General features: G+C 36.9%; 2 protein-coding genes across 10 annotated transcripts in view; both read left to right on the top strand.

Moving 5' to 3' along the window:
* Nucleotides 1-7775, top strand: part of LOC107757010 (glutathione S-transferase C-terminal domain-containing protein-like) — a 55596-nt gene extending 47821 nt beyond the window's left edge. For 4 of the 5 annotated variants that reach the window (XM_016574341.1, XM_016574343.1, XM_016574342.1 and 1 more), the window contains exons 10-12: nt 727-757; nt 4307-4376; nt 7000-7775. In XM_016574341.1, the coding sequence (XP_016429827.1) occupies nt 727-757; nt 4307-4376; nt 7000-7139 (241 nt within the window). In that variant the 3' untranslated portion in view covers nt 7140-7775. Of the gene's footprint in view, nt 1-726; nt 758-4306; nt 4377-5873; nt 5999-6999 lie in introns of those variants that run through there. The other variant, XM_016574344.1, reaches the window with a different exon arrangement.
* A 3343-nt stretch (nt 7776-11118) lies between these two features.
* The window catches only part of LOC107757009 (nephronectin-like), a 48719-nt gene continuing 38954 nt past the window's right edge, over nt 11119-20883 (top strand). For 4 of the 5 annotated variants that reach the window (XM_016574340.1, XM_016574336.1, XM_016574337.1 and 1 more), the window contains exon 1: nt 12362-12669. In XM_016574340.1, coding sequence (XP_016429826.1) covers nt 12602-12669 — 68 coding nt within the window. In that variant the 5' untranslated portion in view covers nt 12362-12601. Of the gene's footprint in view, nt 11227-12361; nt 12670-20883 lie in introns of those variants that run through there. The other variant, XM_016574335.1, reaches the window with a different exon arrangement.

Here is a 20883-nt window from a genome sequence, read left to right as displayed (position 1 = left end):
ATAGATAACCATAATAAACATTCGTTATTGCGTCTATTTCTGTCTTTCTCTTCACATCAACGTTCAGAATTGAATGTCCTGCATCAACAATCACACAGCTGAGTCTCATCATTCTCACATTTAATGTTGGCAAGATCATCTACAAAAGAGAGAGAGTGTTTTAAAGTTTCCTAACAGTGAGAATTGCTTTCGAGCAGTCATCAGTTTTTCCGCCAATCGCAAGCTATCATTCTCCAAATCTGGCATAAACTTTCATTTAATCTCAGGCAGGAATTTTGCCGCAGGGCATGAGCATCTGGGTGGCAAGAGAAGCGAGCGCAGGAAATTATTTTTCCGCGGTTGTGTTCACGGTGTTGCCATGACAGTGATTTGTCATTTGTGGCATTCGACAGTAGACCAGCAAGGGCGACCTGATGACAGACAGTCAATGTACCAAACATTACCTACCACACACATAATCTCCAAGAGTTTCGGAGCTCTTCTTTATAATGCAAGTGTTACATGAGACATCCTGCTGTGTTTACACACGGCTTATTTCTGCAACCAAACCACTACGTGCGTTTGTTTGTTTTTTTGTCCGTAGAGAATGTTTTCAGCGTCTCCTTTGATCCGAATAGACTGTCCTCTCCTTAAACTTGTTTTTTTCTTTAACATGTCGTGTCATTTTTCATTCGCGCCTCAGTGTGTGTGAGTTCATTAAGTCTGCCCCCCTCTGTTTCTCCACAGCGCCAGGTTTACAGAGACTCTGAGCTATAAGGTAAGTGTTTCACCGCTCGCTTTCACTCTTTTCATTATCGCCTACACGTGTAGGACGTCACACTGCCTGATTCTGAGGGCAAGACTCTTCTGAGAAAACTCCACAGGAGCCTCATAATGTGCCTCATGTATGTGAAGAGCAGTGTTTAGTCATGTTCAGCTCATGACTGACAAGAGGTCATGACACTGTAATTGGAATGAGTCTTATTAGCCTGATACTAGAATCAGATGTTCAGACCTTGTTTTTCCACTTTGCTCTTGAGACCTGGCATAGAAAATAAATTACTTAATGTTAATATACTATATATCAGTTGTTATTTTAGTACTATTTGTTTGCTAGTTTCGGTTCGTGAAAAACAGACGCCTAGCATGATAAAGCGAATTAGAGCTGTGGAACAATCGCACTGTCGTTCGCCTTCAGAAACACTTACAGGAAATGCAAACACACAACGCTCATCCAGTATCTTGTATGGACATCTGAAAACAGAAAAATGGGATTAGTAAAATAAAAAACAGGAGAGAGAGAACCTGTAATCGTTCACATGAATTTGGGTGTGTATGAGTTGAATTTGTAATATGTTCTGAAATGGAAATATGCACGGCACACTAATTGTTCTTTTTGTCCATATAATATGGATTTTGGTATTTGTATAAAAACTAACATTATATATATATATATATATATATATATATATATATATATATATGTATATTAGCTTTAATTTATATTTGATTACTTTTGTACTTCTGCTTAATTTTTTTTTCTACTTTTTCATAACATTTATTTCAGTTAGTTGCCAAGGAAACATTGCTTATTTTTCATCTAATATTGTTTAATTTTTTATTTTTTCAAAAATAATAAAAACATTTATTGAACAAACTATTTACATGATGTTCAGTTCTTTTAATAGTTCTTGAACATGGATAGAAAGTTTGAAGTAGAAGTTAGAAATTCTGAGTAGTGAATCTGCAGTCTGCATTCAATTTTAGATAAAAAAAATACTACAGCATGTTAAATACTATAAATAAAATGCTATATAATACTATAAATAAAATACTAAGACCATAAACTCGCAACAAATACAGTGCCACTGGAGTCATAGATTAGTCAGTCACAAATCAAATGTACCAAAAAATAAATAAATCGTTATTGAATCACTGAGTTGGAAAATGTTCAATTCTTTATGATTCTCTGTTCTAGTAAGAGAGGATTTTTTTTTAATAATAGAGAAAGCCATATACATTTAAAATATCGACCAGTGTTTATTGGCATAAAAATTAGGTAACACTTTAGATTAGGGAACATATATTCACTATTAAGAGCTGTCCCTCAATAAACTCTTCATTTGCTGCTTATTGATAGTAAGTAAGGTAGTTGTTGTAGTAGTTGTGTTTAGGTATTGGGTAGGTTTAAGGGATCTAAAATATGGTCATGCAGAATAAGGTATTAACATGTGCTTTGTAAGTACTAATAAACAGCCAATTTGCTAGAAATATGCATGCTAATAAGCAGCTAGTTAATAGTGAATTGTTCCCTAATCTAAACTGTTACCAAAAATGATAGTTTCAGCCAAAATGTCTGTTCCAGTACATCTCTAGTCATAACTATAGAGGACAAAATAGAAGCAGAGATGAATCTCCATCAGCTCTTTGCTCTCACAACCAACTTTGTGAAAATGTTACTGTACAAGAAGTACCATAAGCCAGTGTTTTTCCTTCTCTTCAAGCTCTGCTGAAATAGGGTATTCCTGGGAATAGAGTGGCCATGTAGCCTACTGTAGTTGCACGTTGTATTTTTCCCAGTCTTATCCCCAGGCGCTGACGGCACAGTGAGGCAGAAGTGTGAGTAATGGATGAGGTTAATCAGTCGTATCTCACAGTCATCAGTGTTCGCTTGACTCCTGCATCTGCCTCTCTCACACTGCGCTCACGGCCCCTGCCAAGATATCACCTAATTAGGGGCCTACAAGAGACAGGCAGTTCCCTGAGCGTAGATCTAGAGCAAACAGACGTTTAATTAGTGGTGTTTACCAAAACAAACATCGCTTTTTCTATTACTATTGGAATTTGAACAAACTGAATTATGAATTAAACTGTTAGGACGTGTTGAGGATACTGACGTAGCAAACCTGGCAACCACCCTTAACACCGTTGCAACTTTGGCACAGCTAAATATCACTCAAAATTTGATCTACACACAGTTTAGATGCATATACTTTTCTTTGATTTGCAAGAAGTCAGCTGGTTTGTTAAATTTGACTGGATTGTTCATTGTATACTATTACATACAGTGATTGCATTCATAAAATGATTTCAGTGCATTGAAATTCCCTACAGAAAAATCTATATTTTTTAGTTGTTAGGACTTGATTTGATTTTGATTTGTTCAAAATGAAAATAAAAAGACAGATTCCCTGCGCTTCTTTCCAAACTAGCATAATCGATGCAGCGTTTCTCATCGGTACGAATACTAAACATGCTCTAGAAACACTTTACTGTGTTAAAGCCTGTTTTTGAGACGTTGTACTGAGTTATAGCATTGATCGCAGCTATTAGCCTAGAGGATTAAACTTGATAGGAGGAATCAATCTGCCAGGGCTGTTACGTTCCTTTCCATCAGCACTTGTTTCACTCAGTTAATGCAAAATAATGGTTGCTTGAAGCCATTGTTGGTCATCAACAGCAGAGGAAGTCATTTTGCGGCACTTCCTTGCAACGTTCCCTGCAAAAAATGCAATTAGATTATATTGATTAATACAAAATGAACTGGGTGCTGCTTTCCTCTGAGTTTCCCTTTTAATGGCTGGTTGTAATGGTTGATAAATGGTCTGTTCTCTCACCACAACCCTAACAATCTGATGCATCGATATTTCGGTAACACTTTATTTTGATGGTCCCTTTTGAGCATTCTGTTGACAATAAGTAACTTTGCACCTACATGTCAACTAACTCTCATTAGAGTGTTAGTAGACTGTCTGCTTAATATCCGCTAACTCATTATTGTGATAGTCTCCCAACAGACATTCTACTGACTATAAGTAACTTTGCACCTACATGTCAACTAACTCTCATTAGAGTGTTAGTAGACTGTCTGCTTAATATCCGCTAACTCATTATTGTGATAGTCTCCCAACAGACATTCTACTGACTATAAGTAACTTTGCACCTACATGTCAACTAACTCTCATTAGAGTGTTAGTAGACTGTCTGCTTAATATCCGCTAACTCATTATTGTGATAGTCTCCCAACAGACATTCTACTGACTATAAGTAACTTTGCAAGTACATGTCAACTTATTCTAACCCTAACCCTACCAATCTACTAATACTCTACTAACACTCTAATGAGAGTTAGTAGATATGTATGTGCAATGTTACTTACAGTCAACAGAATGTGTTAAAGGGACCATCAAAATAAAGTGAAACCGATATTTCTCTGCAATTTACACTAGCTGAGCCACACGCATGCTGTTTATCAGATATTTTTGTTTGTGTACATTTATGTGCAAGTGTGTTTATTGACGTGTCTGCATGTGTATATGGTTTCCAGGAGCACATGGTCCTGTGCAGGTTTGCAGACCAGACGGCTGTCAGTTTACCCCCAGAACGACGATTAATCGGTAAGATGTGTGGTTTTTTTAACAGGTGGTCAGAGTTGTTGTGCCTGTTTTGCTTTAAGAGGGCAAATTCCTAATAGAGATCGTCCATATGGCTACAATTTTTAGGCCAGAATAAGCTGCAGTGTTGACCAGTGTTGACTATTATCATTAACTAAAATGGAAACTAAAACCATGAAAAATGTAGATATTTTTTGTTATTTGAAATAAAATAAACATTAACTGAAAATAATATATATGTGTGTGTATAATAATATAATTATATTTATATATATGTGTGTGTATAATAATAAAATTATTTAACTGAAAATAATATATATGTGTACACACACACACACACACACACACATATATATATATATATATATATATATATCGCATAAATATAAAACATTTCATTTCAGGTAGTTGCCAAGGAATCATTTCTCATTTTATTTTAGTTTAACTTGAAGTATTATAAAAACAAATATCTAAAATTAAAATTAAAAACTATTTAGAAATAAAAATGACAAACACACAACAAAATAACTAAAACTATAACTAAAATTAAACGTGTAGGTATGTAATATTGACAGCTAGTGGTTGAAATGGGTACTGCAGTCCAAATTCAAAATATTAGAGTTGTTTCTCGCTCCCCCTCAGACTTGACGCTCAAACGGGTTGCCAGATTGAAGACACACAACGGGAATGAGTGCAACTGACAATGGAAGTTGATGAGTTGATTTATCCGCGTTTTAATATGCCTTTGGTCAAAGAGCTTTTTCGATGGATGCCGAGGCTTTTTAGGTCGGGTAGAATCTGCGATCTCTGACAACGTTCGTTTGATGGCTTCCATGGCTGCAATACGCTTTGTTTTCCACCAACTGGCAACCTGGGGGGTCGAAATACTATTAAACTGGCAGTGGGCAGAATCACACAGACCAAAACAAAAACAGACATTCCGACACGGAACGCACATTTCAAACTAGAATAACTGGCTGTAGCATTGTTTTTCAGAGAAACAAATTTGTGAATTTAGCAACTTGCAAAAAAAAAAAAAGTTACATTCTGCACCTTTAAAATTAAAATGGAAATTTTAAAAAATAAAAACAAATTCTAAATATTAATAAAAACTAAAATAGTTATATCAGTAATACTAAAATAACACTGTTCAGAACACTGTTTTTTGCACTAAAGACGAGTATAATGGTTCAGTGTACACATTTGACACAAAATACTAGTTGATAAATTGCAGCTGGTTAATTGTTTGCACTTCCATTGGACATTTAAAAACCTTTGTAAATGTTTCTCTGGACCAAAAGCGCTTGTTAGGTTACCAATAAACCCTTAAAAAGCGTTTCAGTAAAACACAGTAGTGAGATCAGACACATCTCTCCGCTCGGTGACCTCTCTCTCTCCATCAAATTTCTCACTACACACATTCAGCTTCACAGTCTCATCGCACTCTCGCATAAATCTGACGCCACTGTCATCTTTCCTTCCACTGCCCATCTTTTATAGCTGGCGAGATGACAGCCTCTCAGCCTCTTCACAAAACACATGCTAACCAGCGCCGGTGCCTCTGACGTGTCAGACAAAGCTGAGACTTTCCAAAGGCTTTCAGAGCTTGATATCTTTGAGTTTAGATGAGCTAATAATTACAAATTGATATGATGATAAAGTTTGTTTTTAGTGTGTTTTCAAAAGGCACTGCTTTAAGTTTTACTGTTTTATCCCTGAGATAACAGAGTAGCTCTAAAGAAATGTCTGTTATTTTGTAAATTTGAAAGACCTTTCTATTCATCAAATAATCCAAAAAAAAAAAGGATCATGGTTTCTATAAATGTATTAAGAAGCACAACTGTTTTTAACATTGATAATAATAGTAATACTTCCTTCGCATCAAATCAGTATATTAGAATAATTTCTGAAGGATCATGTGACACTGAAGACTGGAGGAATTATGCTAAATTCAGCTTTGCATCACAGGAATAAATTACCTTTTCAAATAAATATATAAAATAGAAAAAAGTTATTTTAAATTGTAATAATATTTCACAATATTACTTTAGACTGCATTTATGAACAAATAAATGCAGCCTTGGTAAACATTTAAAAATCTTTCAAAAACATAAAAAATATTACCAACCGTAAACTTTTGCAAATTCATGTAAGCCCAGAAAATTTTGCAAGGATACCAGAAATATCTTGTTCATCCACTTTGAAGAATAGAACTTTAAGGAAAATTTAGACAACTTTTACAGCTAATTTAACACATATTTGTACTAACTGCTTAATATAAGCAATTTATAAAAAATATGAGCTACACATTTATGCTTTTGCACCCTTTGGAGTGTCATTGTAAGTTATAACATATATTTGTTTTTGGGTTTTTTTGCAGATTCAAGGGTAAAATGTCTGTGGTAAAACCAGAGCATTAATTTATTTCATTGACTTGATAATAGAACTCTTAAAAAAACTAGTTAGAAAGTACATTTAGGTTTCAGTAAAATTCAGCTTTTTCATGACCATAATTAACAGTGCAACAGCGGAGTAATGTCTTCAGCATAGATTTCTGGCCTGTTCTCAATAAAGATAACGTTTCATAATTCGTCTAATTTCCAAATCTCATTTCCTTAATCACCAGGGAAGCGCTGTATGGGACTGGTGGACTTGGACCGCAGTTGGGCCGCCGAGACTCATGGGTATTCTGTGAGGGTGATGACCATGGTCCCCGAGGGCTGCTCGCCTAAGAACAATATGTTGGTGGGGATACCGACAAGATAACACTGACTCATGAGAAATAGCCACGTTATGTCAGGACTACAAATACCTCCATGAACGGGAGTTCACTGTTTTTTATATATTCCATGAGATGCTTGATGTTACTTCTTGAGTTTTTACTTTGGACAATTTATATTTGTAAGCATTTCATTTTAAGTGATAGTTCACCCAAATATTAAAATTTTGCAGTCATTCTGAACAAAAATATGTTAGTCACTCTTTTCAAAACAATGGTATGATGACAAGATTTGAATTTTTGGGTGAACTATTCCTTTAATTGTTTTCCTTTGATCCAAAAGCATGGATTGCATGGATCAATGTATTTGCACATACACACTTGAATCATGGTTTGATCTAATTGTGCAATCAGTATATTTGTTTTTTAATTCCGATTTTTAAAAGGCTTTTAAACTTGACTTCATCTTAACAATTAGAGGGATTTTTATTTCAGTAACGTCTTGATTTACATGCCAGGGGTTTGTTTGTAAAAAGAGTCAAAAAACCAGCATGCCCCTCAATAAATTAAACATGATTTCAAATGCTGTTTGCAAATCAGACACATTGAATTGTGTAAACGCACCTTACACCCTTTCCTCCACCATTATCGTGTATTATGCATAAAACAAAGGAGTTTCAAAAGCCTGCTTTTCTCAAGTTATTACCAATGTAAAATTATTCATTGTAATTTGCTCTTTTCCCTCACAAGAAAGCAGAGACGTCGCTCTTGAGCTTTTGTCTCGGTGTTTGATTAAAAGTATTGAAAGTAAACATGAGGAGGTATTTATCGCGATTCCCTTGTGTCGGGGGCGGGAGAATTGGAGGGGTTAATATTTATGAAATGGTGCATGGATTAATCTGACCACGGTTATGAATATTTGATTAGGCCACGGCTCACACAAATGTCAAAGTCATGTCATTGGTCTACAGCGTACGCTGATATATGAACTGTTCCCCCAGCTTTACTTTGCTGTGTTTGGACCCATACTGGCATCAAACTTGCCTCCGGTTTGCTCACTACAGAAGAGCCACGGACTGTCACGTTTGTGATATAGAGATGAGATCTGTTCATCCGCTATGAGGAAGTGCACAACCTTTAAGCTTTGAGGAGACAAGCTTGCAAAGCTCATCTGAATTCTGCTAGCGGAGCCAATCTCTCTGAGTGTGAAAGACCGGAGACGGGGGCACCTTCCAAAGAGCTGGAATCATTTCAATGGGAAACTTTGCTTTTCTCAAGGATTGGCTCTGGGCCCTGACTACATGAAAAACAAATGCATACAGTATAGGATAGAATGAGGCTAGATACAACTGCATTACTGTAATACTGGCATAAAGATATCGGAAGGTTGTTTCTTTTGTCTTTTTCAATGTCAGCAGAATTGCTGATTGTCAAAATACAAAATATGATGCAATAGGCCAAAAATCTGACAGTGCCACATGCACAATGCTTGAAAACAGGCCATGTAAAGCCCATACTGACGGCAAAAGTGTCGGTGTATGTAGAATTTTGGTGTTGAGCTTATTTTTTTGTTACATAAAACATGTTGAAAATACTAATCAACACAATCTTTTGCAGTACAGGCCTTTATGAAGGAGTATAATATAATGAAGTGAACTACTCGCTCATTGAATGAAAAAGACATCAACTGGACGTGATGCAAAGTAAATCTATCTGAATTTAGACAATTTGGGTTTTGGTTCCTTTCCCATTGGATCAATTGCAATTTGGATGTAAATATGGTCCTTCTCTGTATGCACATTTTAATAATTCCCAGCAACCATTTTATATTTTATGGCATTTATTGAAAATAAATATTGAATGCAGTAACCCAGAAATCACTATTTTCTGTATAGAGCAGAGTTACACAACAGAAGCACTATGCCCAGTTACGCTGCTGCTTTGCTTAAGAACTGCTTATGTGGGCGAAATGGTCCTTAAACTTTGGCACATAACTCTTCCCATACCATTTGTGCAGTAGAAGTGAACTAAAGGCATTAGTGCCCGAGAATGTGTATGAGAATGTTTAACTAAACAGTTGACATTAGCCATTGACTTCCATAGTATGGGAAAAAATACTGTGGAAGTCAATGGCTACCGTCAACTCTTTGGCTACCAACATTCTTCAAAATATCTTTTGCGTTCAACAGAAGAAAGAAACTCGTGCAGGTAAATTATGATTTTGGCACAGTTTGCCCACCAACTGTGATTACAACTCTCTGATTGGTGGAAGTGTCTGTACAGCATCATGGGTAATGCAGTTTTTCATCATGAATTCAGCTTTTAAGCACGATTATTTTAAAAATAAGTTGAAATAATGTGAACGGATGGCTTCAACAAAAGCGTGTACCATTGAATAACAACCTTAGAAGTTAAAGTAGGTCTTTCTTTAGTTATTGTTCAAAAAAAATTCTGCCCATGGAGAAAATTGAGTTTTTACTTCCGAAACCCAACTGTTTCAGTCTATAGCTCAAATCACTTACTTTTTGAGGAGAGGTGTGTTTTTTTTTATTTTCACAAGTGATCAGTCTTATGAATTTCACATCGCGGATAATATAGCGGATGGAAAAAGTTCTTTAAGCTCGAGTTGAAAAGGGGCCCCATGAGAATATCATATTTACTTGGGGTGGGCATTTGACTTGGATCATAAGCAACCACCTAGCAACCGCATAACAATGAGCTGAAAACCCACTCAACACCTTATCAACCATATAATGGTGTCCTGGCAAGCACCCACAACACCCTAGCGAGATTTGCTTCCTGCAGAAAATGTAAAAATGTCATTTTTATATCTGCAGCTCTTCACATGCTTTCTACAATGCTAATTAAAATCTGCTTGTGTAGCCAAGAACCCAAGAGGTAGAAAAGATGCATCAAGGGTGCTTAAAGCGCTGAGAAGTAGAGACGAAACAGTAGATATTGTAAAGGAAGCAATAGAGCACTCTGTACTTGTCATCAGAGAAGGTCAGTTTCTTCGGAAATATCAGAAGAGCAATGTGCAATTTCACCTATGGCAGGCTGCAAAATTCATGAGCAAATCAAGCCGCAATCCACCTTAAATTCATCTGTGACAAAACCTAATCAGAAAGCGCGGCAGGCTCTCCAGTTCTGAAGAGGTTGAAAATGAGTTTTTCTCCAGTGTCACCATTCATAGAGGCTGTGGACGGATCTCCATGAATTTATAGTGACTGTGTCTTTTCTTAACATATCTTGAAATGTCACTCTGTAGTTCATGTTCACCTGGACTGAAAATACACATGAAGCACATTTCTCTTTGACAATGATAACAAACTTTGCAAGGCATTACGAATTTAAAGCTCTGTTGTGTAATGCAGCATATTGGTATGTCAGTGGATGTAGCCATAATCACTGAATAGTTTTACATCTCTATTGAAAAATTACACAAAATACTGCTAAAGCAAAGGCTTAAAGGCTGTTTTAGTCTTTTTGATCTTTTTCTTTGCTTTATCAAAATTTATGATTTTAAGAATTTATTGTTTGTAATTGTATATTTTATTTCGAAATTGTGAAATATGTTTTCCAATAATATGTTACTGGTATGTTTACCATGTACTGGATCTTTGAACTTCTTCCTTCTTCGGTCTAAAGCACATCAACATATTTCACTTTCTTTGCACTTTTCATTTAGAACGGAAATGAACAGTCCTGCATTACAGGACATATGCTGTGCTTTCTGTGCAGGAGTCTTCTGTTCAGTTTAGACAAAGTTGCCAAAACTGAGTATATTAATAGGAACATATTATTTAAAAGCAAGCTGATTTTACAGTACCATATTCTAGTGCTAATGTACATTCACACCGCAGCTGAATGACTAACCAAATCTGTCCCCCAGCTCTCATGTGAGAAAAATTGCATCAAATTTGACATTTTCAGATAGGACCTGGGCCACTTTTTATGTATGGAAATAAATAGGACGCATATCAAAATGTTGGCAATGTGGCATGTGTAAACATTCAGGTAAGAATTCATATTAATTTTTTGTCAGTTGAATTCTGCATTTGTCATAATAATGTTCTTGATTTACAGTGAATATGGGCAGTGCTGTGATGTCGAGGTTTTAGAGCTTAATATAAGGTGTGCTATATATCATTCATAATAGTAAATATATGTATTATAATGAAATTATATATATATATATATATATATAAAACAGGCCATTTACAGTTGCACTTTGAGTGTGACTTACTCACTGCAATGTGAGCTGTTTCCTTGTCAATTTTCTGTAATATAGCACCTTTGTTAAAGTGTAGAGCATGAATATGGCACTAGACTGCTTTGAGATGGGGCCAGATATAGATGTGGTCTGGCATATTGCATGTCTAAGTGATCACCCAATGAAATTGGAGTCGAAACATGAAAATGAGACGTAACCCTGCACACGACTCCTTGAGACCCGAAACTCAAGTGATGAGTTAGGAGCATAAATCTTGCTTTCAGCAGTTTTACGTGACCAACGCAGGTGCCCTCCTGTCTCCTGTCTGCAAATAAATAAATGAAAATACAAAAAAACTTTACCAGTGATTATTAGTGATTAACTTTACCAGTCTTATTAGCATCATACTGGACAAGTGACCTAAAACATATATTTTAAAAACAATGTAGAATTTACAATTTTTACTCAGAAATTATTAGTAAATTTCACAAATAATAAACAGAATAGAAAAAAGCAGAAATGCAAGTAACACATTGACTTTACATTGAATTAATTGTGTATATATACAATATATATGTATATATATATATATACTGTATATGTATGTGTATGTATGTATGTATGTATGTATGTACAAACCGCATTTGTCACTTAATTAAATAACATATTATACAGTCATATTGAAATGAGATGTTATTTAAAAAATATATTTGTATGACTTATTTTGACAATCTTTACTGGTAAATTTCACAAATAATTACAAAGAAACGGCACATTGAATTTAACATGTAAAAACGTTTTACTTCATATATAGGCCTACCTATGTATTTACAAGTACCTCAAGTATCACAAACGTCATCCATCAAAATAGTATAAATTTATAATAGTAAATTTAGAGTAAATATATATTATACAGTCATATTGACATTAGATGTTGCATATACACATATAATAAACTTGTAATTATATGGGAGTAATAGGGTATGTGGAATAAGCGCTCGCGTCTCTCCTTATTGGGCGCAGTGCTCGTTCACAGGGTGTGGGGAGAGAGAGAGAGACACAGAGGAGCGCACCGACTCTGCGCTCCAGTCCACGGCTCTCCAGCGGAGGAGCGGAGCGGAGCGCAGACTGAAAAGCTGCCGGTCTTTCGTGCATGAACAGCAGTCTGTTCGACCCGCTTCAAAGCTTTGAATATTGACTGATCTAAACCTCACCATCAGTCCCTTCCACACACAGGAGACCAGCGGCGACGTTTGGATACACGCACCGCACACACAGCACCACTCAAGCACGGGGATGTGGATCATAAAGTTCATGTTGATTTGGACCTGCTGCTTCGGAGTGAGCGCGGACTTCGGTGGCAGGTGAGACCTCAGTTAAACGGATAGACGATTGAATCAATGTGTTGTAAAGAGTTTTGTAGAGACACATTTTAGTTTGTTTCAATAAGAGTAATTTTATGATTCCGGCTTTTCTTTTGTTTAAAGGTGACTTTAAAGTAAACTACTTTAAGATTTTAAACATTCTGTCAGACAAGGAATCTCTGTAATTGTTAAGTTGCATTATATCATCTCAAGCTAAATGTACAAAATATCACTATTTTGGACTATTGCTGGCCCTTTAAGGGTAACAGGGTTGACAGTTTTACAGTTCAAATCAAATCAAATCAAAGTTTATTTATAGAGCACTTTTTTAAAACAACAGTTAATTTATTATAAGCCATTACTAGAGTTCACTTCAAGGTGACACTTCAAGGTGTTTATTAGAAAGAGAATGATAATGCTGATATTTCTTGAAACATCCAGTTTTGAATAAGCAGTTGCATGAAGACAAAATCATTTTTAAGATCATCCCTTGACAAGCCTCAGATAATGTGATAAAAATCAAGGAGACTTGAAGAGTTCACATTGTTAAAGTATAATGATGCTATTATGATTTTTATCAATTTTTTATCAATTTTTTTTAATAAGAGTATAGGGTTGATGGAAAACAAAACCTAAAATATCCATAGGCATCCTCACCGAGGAAAGTTTTTCCATTCTTAAGGTCATTGTTTACAGAAATGCTCGAGATTTATTTCTACAAAAGTCACACTTTTAAAGGCAGGGTATGTGATTTTTCAAAAACACTTTAGAAAACTGATTCGGGCCGAATCGCAAAACAAACTTGTAGCCAATCAGCAATAAGGGGCGTGTCTACTCGTGATGTGGAGGAGAGAGCTTTCAGTGCATGGGACGGACATTAGCCGAGCAGAGCGACAGAAAGATAGGGATGGTGGATAAAAAACAAAAGAGGAAAACGTCTGCGGAACGATAAGGCAAGAAGTAGGACCCGTGTAAATATCGGATCAGCTTTCCAGCGCTGGAGAGAACTCAAGGAGCGGAGGCCTGCGATCGGACGCCGAGGTTGCTTTGTTTCTTCTCAATAGGTGAGTAACAACGTGTGTCTACAACAGCTAAAGTCTGCCTACACTGGACGCGATCAAACGACTGTTGAAAACCATTTGAAATTTGTGTCAGCACGTCATAAATAGAACCCGGCAGCAGTTTTCTGTCGGGGATTTGTTGCGCCGCGCCACTCACGTCCGTAGACATGGTGTAACATTGGTTTTGCTTTGTTTCACAGAACTAATCGTTGCCTGGGTTGCGTACGTATATGTGGGGCGGAGCTATCAAAATAGGGGCAAGACCCTTTTGGGGTAGGGGCGTTTTTGTTTTGGTTATTTCAAATATCAACATTGGCTACCAGAAATCACTTACTCTGCCTTTAATGAAATGAACCTTAAGTAATACTGCAACGCTTTTGAAAGCATAACCGGTTTAAACCCCAGACACCTCAAGTTTAGTGCTGTTGTGATCAGTTCAGTTTAGGATGGGTTTAAAGTTTGTGTTGTTACTGTGTTGTCAATCAAACGGTGAACTTGTGAACTGCTCTTAAAGATCTTCATGCATGCAAAATGTAATCAGTATGTTTTGAATACATAATAGATGTCAGTTTGTAAAACATGCGTGTTTAAGAATCACGTATTCTCCCTCTTGGACAGTCAGCACATGCGTTCCCGGTTGTTTCATGCCCCAACATGTAATGTGAAATATGTGGTGAGCTTCATTGATGTTAAAGAGGATCGTATATCCATACTCGAAATTAACTATGTACTTCAGTAGAGGTACCTCACTATACCTTAGGGCAAGGTTTCTCAGTCCATTCCTGCAAGCCCACCTGCGCTGCACATTTTAGGTGTCTCACTAAACTGACACACCCAGTGTAGTTCATGAATCCCTCAACTGGTGAGATGATAGTTGAATTAGATGTGCTAAATAAAAGAGATATTCATACACTTGCAAGAATGGATTGCTGTAGGGAGGTTATTACAGGGCTTCATTGATATCTCCTGTCACATTGTGTGTATAACTGCTTTTAAAGTAAGTTCTAAAGTGCCAACCGTCACCTTATTGTGACTCATCCTTTGTTGAATATGCATCGCTGAATCACATCATTTATTATGCAGTGCTTAATTATGTCATTAAAGTATGCATTATTTAAATAGGGCTACTCATTAAATATGAAAGGTAATACTTCATGTATTAATAAATTATATATATGTGCTGCATATTAAAGTATATAACAATTCACATAAAGTCAACATAAAATTGAAACTGGCCCTGTTTGTTTTTCGAATGCATCTTTGGTCTCAATATGAACAAATCTCTTTTTTTTTTCTTTTTCTTCATGTTGCTCGGCACTGATTCCTGCACTACAATTATACTCTTTATAAATGGACAGTTCAGCCAAAAATGAAAACTCTTATAATATTGTACCAAACCAGTATGGATTTCTTTCTTCTGTGGAACACAACATAATTTATTTTGAAAAATGAAAGTAATGGGGTTCAGTGGTGTTTTGGATCCAGCTGACTTTTATTTTACAATTCAAAATATCTTGTCAAAGAAAGTCATACAGGTATGAAAATGAGAGTGAACTCATTTTTGTGTGAACTATCCCTTTTCATTTGGTAATACATCACCTAATGGGAAAATTTTTTTTCAAATAGCATTTCAACATCATTAATTTACTTTGCAATGCTTAATTATATCATTTAAGTATGCATAGCCCTATTACGTCATGTATTAAGTATGCATCCCCTTGTTACGTCATGTTTTATGAATGCATAGCCGAATTACGTCATGTATTTGTGTGCATTGCCTAATTACGTCATGTATTAATTAAGAATGCATCACCTAATTATATGATGTATTAAGTATGCATCGCCTAATTGCGTCATGTATTAGTGTGCATTGCCTAATTACGTCATGTATTAAGAATGCATCACCTAATTATATGATGTATTAAGTATGCATCGCCTAATTACGTCATGTTTTATGAATGCATAGCCTAATTACGTCATGTATTAGTATGCATAGCCTAATTACGAATGCATCACCTAATTATATCATGTATTTAGTATGCATCGCCTAATTACGTCATGTATTAAGTATGCATAGCCTAATTACGTCATGTATTAGTATGCATGGCCTAATTACATCATGTATTAAGTATGGATCGCCTAATTACGTCATAGTTGAAAACGCATGGCTTCACACTGATGCAGTCACCTGGTTCCCACAGGGTGTTCCGCTGAGAAACCGACCACCCAAGTTTGGACTTGTGAATGCAACTCCTGCAGTGATCTTTATGGCATCTTTTGTCTTCTGCTCTGCTGGGAAGCATTTTGTCCTTTTGGCAGGATGAGCAATAGCTGTCCTTCTAAATGGACTGGAAATATATTCACTGGCAGAAGTACTTTCTGTGTTAAAATTCAAGCTTGGTTCTTTTGCTTCTTCATATTTCCCTTATTTATCATTGCCAGTTGCCCAGAGGCAGAGCACAGCTATGATGCGCTTTTACGAACACATCCGTACATAGTTAGGGGGACATTAATAATGGGCTTTTGCTACGACATTACCAGCACCCTTTTAGAGACATAATGAATAACTAATGCATATTTGTTTGTCATCTATATTTTTCCAAATGACCTTAGCGTGCTCATTTAGTCAAGACTCTGCAATTCATTGCTTTCTATACGTTCAAACTTCTCCGTGTCATCCCATACATCATGTGCTTAATGTTTGTGTAACTCACAGACACAATATTGATGCTTTTTCTGCAGGGCATGGCTTGCGCTGGCATTTCAGGAGTGGGAGCTGCCCACTGTAATGAACGTGTACATTAACCTGCTGGTGTACGTTATTAATTTCAGTCGTGATGGAGTTCACTTGTCACCAGGGCCATTATTTGCCAATTTGCCCTGCTTATAAACCTGCTTCACTGCCCTGATATAAATTCATAGAAAGAATATAGTGCATGGGCGCACTGTGAGGGGCCCATTCATTATCTCCAGGCCCTTAGCAGGGGCCGTTAAGCTCCTGTCTAATGGCTTATGCTACACCTGAGGGATGACTCGCTGCTAAACCGCCAACTTGTCATTTGCTGACGTGATAACAAGAGCAATTTATTACAGACAAACTCATTAAAGTGTCCAACTTTTTAAAACTCTTCCAACATGGGGTTTTGGACAGTTGAGCAGTGGGTTTCTATGACTCACTGGAGTAGAACGTAAAATCCCAGCATCCCTAATTGTCCTAATATATTTTGTCAGCAGTGTTTTGTAATTCCCTCACTTAGTCTTGGGGTACTACTTGCCAGTTCAGAGGGCTTAAATTAAGTCCACATGTCCGGTTGGCCCTCCTTATGGTCTTTCAGTTGATTTCATCATCTGAATTGTCTCAGAGAGCAGAATTTGACCCCAGTCCTTCTTTATTGGTCAGCCATCTCCTCTTCATGTCAGAGTTGAAACTTTGGCACTTTGGCCTGCAATTCCTCTCTGCTGTGTTTTCATGCTTATTAATGGAACAAAGTTTAATGTTACTGCATTTACTGTACGATGTTACGATTCCTGTCTATCTCGATTGTCAAAAGAATGCACTTTTCATGATTGTCAATGTTTTTTCAGAATCTAGTTATCGACTTCCAACCTTATCAGCCAGACTGCTGTCTATATAACCGCACTGACCATCATAAAACTCATATCAAATGCTCATAAACATCTCAGAAACGGTAGGAGATTCATAAATCCGTCCCTTCAGCCACAGGAGCATTTATATTTATATATCTGCTACGTCTGATTGCCGCTTAGCATGAGATGCACTTTGCTTGACCGGTGTGTCAGTCTGCAGAGGCACGTATTCTATACTGAGATTGGTGAATGAAGACAGCTCAACTGTCAAGCGCATGTTTCAAAGGCGCGTGTCTAATTGTCTGGCAGTCTGTGGAGGTGGCGGAGGAATGTGAAGGGTTGTAATTTAACGCCCCTGCACTTGCACCCGAGCCCGGCTGCATGTCATCATTCATATACAGTACATGTGCAGACTCACTGCTGAACCACATGAAGAGCGTCATACTGCCGCAGACAAGTAGAAATGTGAATTTTTCATGATTAAATGTACCAGTGCATAGAGATAAAGGCATCTACCGCTAATTTTCGTCACCCGGTTGCCTCGTTTGAGCAGCCGGGTCAGAACTGCATTATGTAGATATTTGTCGTTTGTTTAATCCGCTAATGCCAGACTGAGCTGGAAATTGAAACTGTGTAATAGCTGCATCTTTAACAAGGTGAGGAAAGACGCTTTCTCAGGTGGACGAGGGATTTGTTGTGACAGCCTTGTTACCTCAGTGAGCGCAGCGCCGGTTTCTCCCTGGGCGACGATCTCTCTCTCTCTCTCTCTCTCTCTCTCTATCTCTCTCTCTCTCTCTCTCTCAGTTTGGTGTCTCTTTGGATCGGGCCCAGAGTTTGCAGATTGCTGACTGGCACGCAATCACTTGTCTCTGGTGGTGCAAGTGCTGCACACGCCGAGATTTGTCTTTCTCTCATTGTCCCACTCTGTTACAACTTTTCTTTCTTGCTTGCTCGCTTGCTTTTCTGTGTTAAGACTGAAGGTAATGTGAATCATCTTCTATGGTCAGACACGATCTTATTATTGTAACAAGGTGTCCTGAAAAGCTCTCCATCAAGCAATCTTTCTGTCCTCCCTAAAAGTCTAATATTTTGTAGAAAGGCAAAATTGCAGCCAGTCGAACATATTTGGTGTTCCACCCATATGGAGACCAACCATGAATGATATTATGCATTATGAGCCCGCTCTGTCATACTCACAATTTTTCTAGACAGTCATTACTCTTTATATCAGTGATTCTCAACTAATGGCTGTTCTGATAGGGTCACGGTCAACTAAATGCACATAAAATGCTTCTAATGGTATAACTGTGCATTGTTAGAATAGCTTAATAAATAGGCTTTGCAACTTTTAGCTGAGAATAAGTCCCATATTTTTGCATTCATTTCAAAGGTCTGCATCAAATCAAACTCTGTATTTTGCCTCAGATTCATCTGTCACTTAGCAGATTCTAAATGAAAATCATTGAAAGCTACACAAAATGTGACCAAGAGTAAATACGACTTCACTTGCATTTAGAGACCAGTTTTTATGCTATTCAGTCTATATTGTGTATAATAATTGTGCATATTGTTTTGTTTAGTTTTTTTGCCTGTGTACATACTGTTCAAATGTTTGGGGCCAGTAAGATTTTTAATGGTTTTGAAAGAAGTCTCTTCTGCTTACCAAGGCTGCATTTATTTAATAAAAAAATACAGTTAAAACAGTAAAACTTAAAATAACAGTTTTCTATTTAAATATATATTCAAGTGTAATTTATTCCTGTGATGCAAACCTGAATTTTCAACAGCCATTACTCCAGTCTTCAGTGTCAGAGATCATTCTAATATGATGATTTGATCACAAAATATTTCTTATTATTATCACTGTTGTGAACACAGTTGTGTTGCTTAATATTTTTTATGGAAACCGTGATACATTTTTTCAAGATTCTTTAATGAAGTCCAAAAGAACAGTATCTATTTTAAATAAATAAATAAATATATATATATATATATATATATATATATATTAAACATAAATTTCATACTGTCACTTTCTATTAATTTAATGCATTCTTGTTAAATAAAAGTATTAATTTATTTCAAAATAAAAAAAATATACAGTATTCTATAGTTTATATCAATATCAGTACATTTGAATTTTGAAGATCTTTTTTTTTCTCTTTTATACGATAAACAATTTTAATACTATAGCCTATTGCCTTGTCCAATGTAAAATCTGTTGCAGAAATAGCTTTGCTTTATAGTTATGTTTCCTATCTTTTGTACCTTTTTCTGACTCTTATGTTCCCATATATAGCCTCATCAGTAAGGTTCAAATACCCTTTCATCAACACCAAACCAGTTCCTCATAAATATGTATGAAAAAATAATCCTCATAAATGTGTTTGCAATTCATATTTACACTGAATATCCTTTAACATTCTAATTACAATTAAAATGGCCATTATTACAGAGCACCATGTCGGAAAACATGCAATGCTGTGGATAAAAACAGACACCAATTAGCTTCTACTCAAACTGAAGCAGTTTGACAAATACAGCCTCTGTGGTTTTCTAACTGCATTTCGTTTGGTATTTTTAATGGAAAAAGAAAACCGTAAAGAGCTTTGTATTGTGGAGAAATGCGAGTGAAATGACTAAAGATGAATGTATGGGGTCTTTACTGTATGTATGTTCTGCTGTGTGTTCTGCTGTGTGTGCCATTCACACAGTTTGACAACAACCTACATATATTATTTGGTTTTCTTACTTTTAAAAAGTAATTGAATGTGTATACAAAAGATAAGTAAAATGCATGTGCACCCCTGGAAACTCTTGCAATATAAGACGTGTTGTGCATCCAGAGTCGTGCATGTTTGCAGTCAGTTAGAAGTGATGTTTTTTTATACATACAGAGGAGATTATGTGTTGGTACATTGTGAGTCTGGCCTGTGTGTGTGTGATTAAATGTATGTTTCAGGTGAGATATAATGGAGTGACAGGCGGGAGCCCGGACTCAATCCTCTTAACATGCACGCTGTGTCTTTAGAGGCGTTCTGAAGTCTCCTCTTCTCTCCAGGCTACACACGCAAACATTTTCCCTCCAGCCTGTCACTCTCATTTAGTGCCACCATCACAGTTTCTTACTGGAGTGACTGGCAGCGGTACGGGCTGCATTAGCATTTTCACTGCCTTACCATCCAGAGTAATTGAAGAGGACGGTGCAGCATCAAAATATCTATCCTTCCGTCCGTCCTTCCGTCCATCTATCTATCATTCTGTTGTTAGAGTCCGTCCGTCCGTCCGGACTATCTGTCTGTGTCTGTCCGTCCGTCCGGACTATCTGTCTGTGTCTGTCCGTCCGTCCGTCCGGACTATCTGTCTGTGTCTGTCCGTCCGGACTATCTGTCTGTGTCTGTCTGTCCGTCCGTCTGTCCGGACTATCTGTCTGTGTCTGTCTGTCTGTCTGTCCGTCTGTCCGTCCGGACTATCTGTCTGTCTGTCTGTCCGTCCGAACTATCTGTGTCTGTCTGTCTGTCCGTCCGTCCATCCGGACTATCTGTCTTTGTCTGTCTGTCTGTCC

Source organism: Sinocyclocheilus rhinocerous, unplaced genomic scaffold (assembly GCF_001515625.1).
Source record: "Sinocyclocheilus rhinocerous isolate Xijiao unplaced genomic scaffold, SAMN03320098_v1.1 scaffold953, whole genome shotgun sequence".
Taxonomy (NCBI): domain Eukaryota; kingdom Metazoa; phylum Chordata; class Actinopteri; order Cypriniformes; family Cyprinidae; genus Sinocyclocheilus; species Sinocyclocheilus rhinocerous.
The sequence above is the reverse complement of the archived record's forward strand: the minus strand, read 5'-3'. Positions and strand labels throughout refer to the sequence as shown.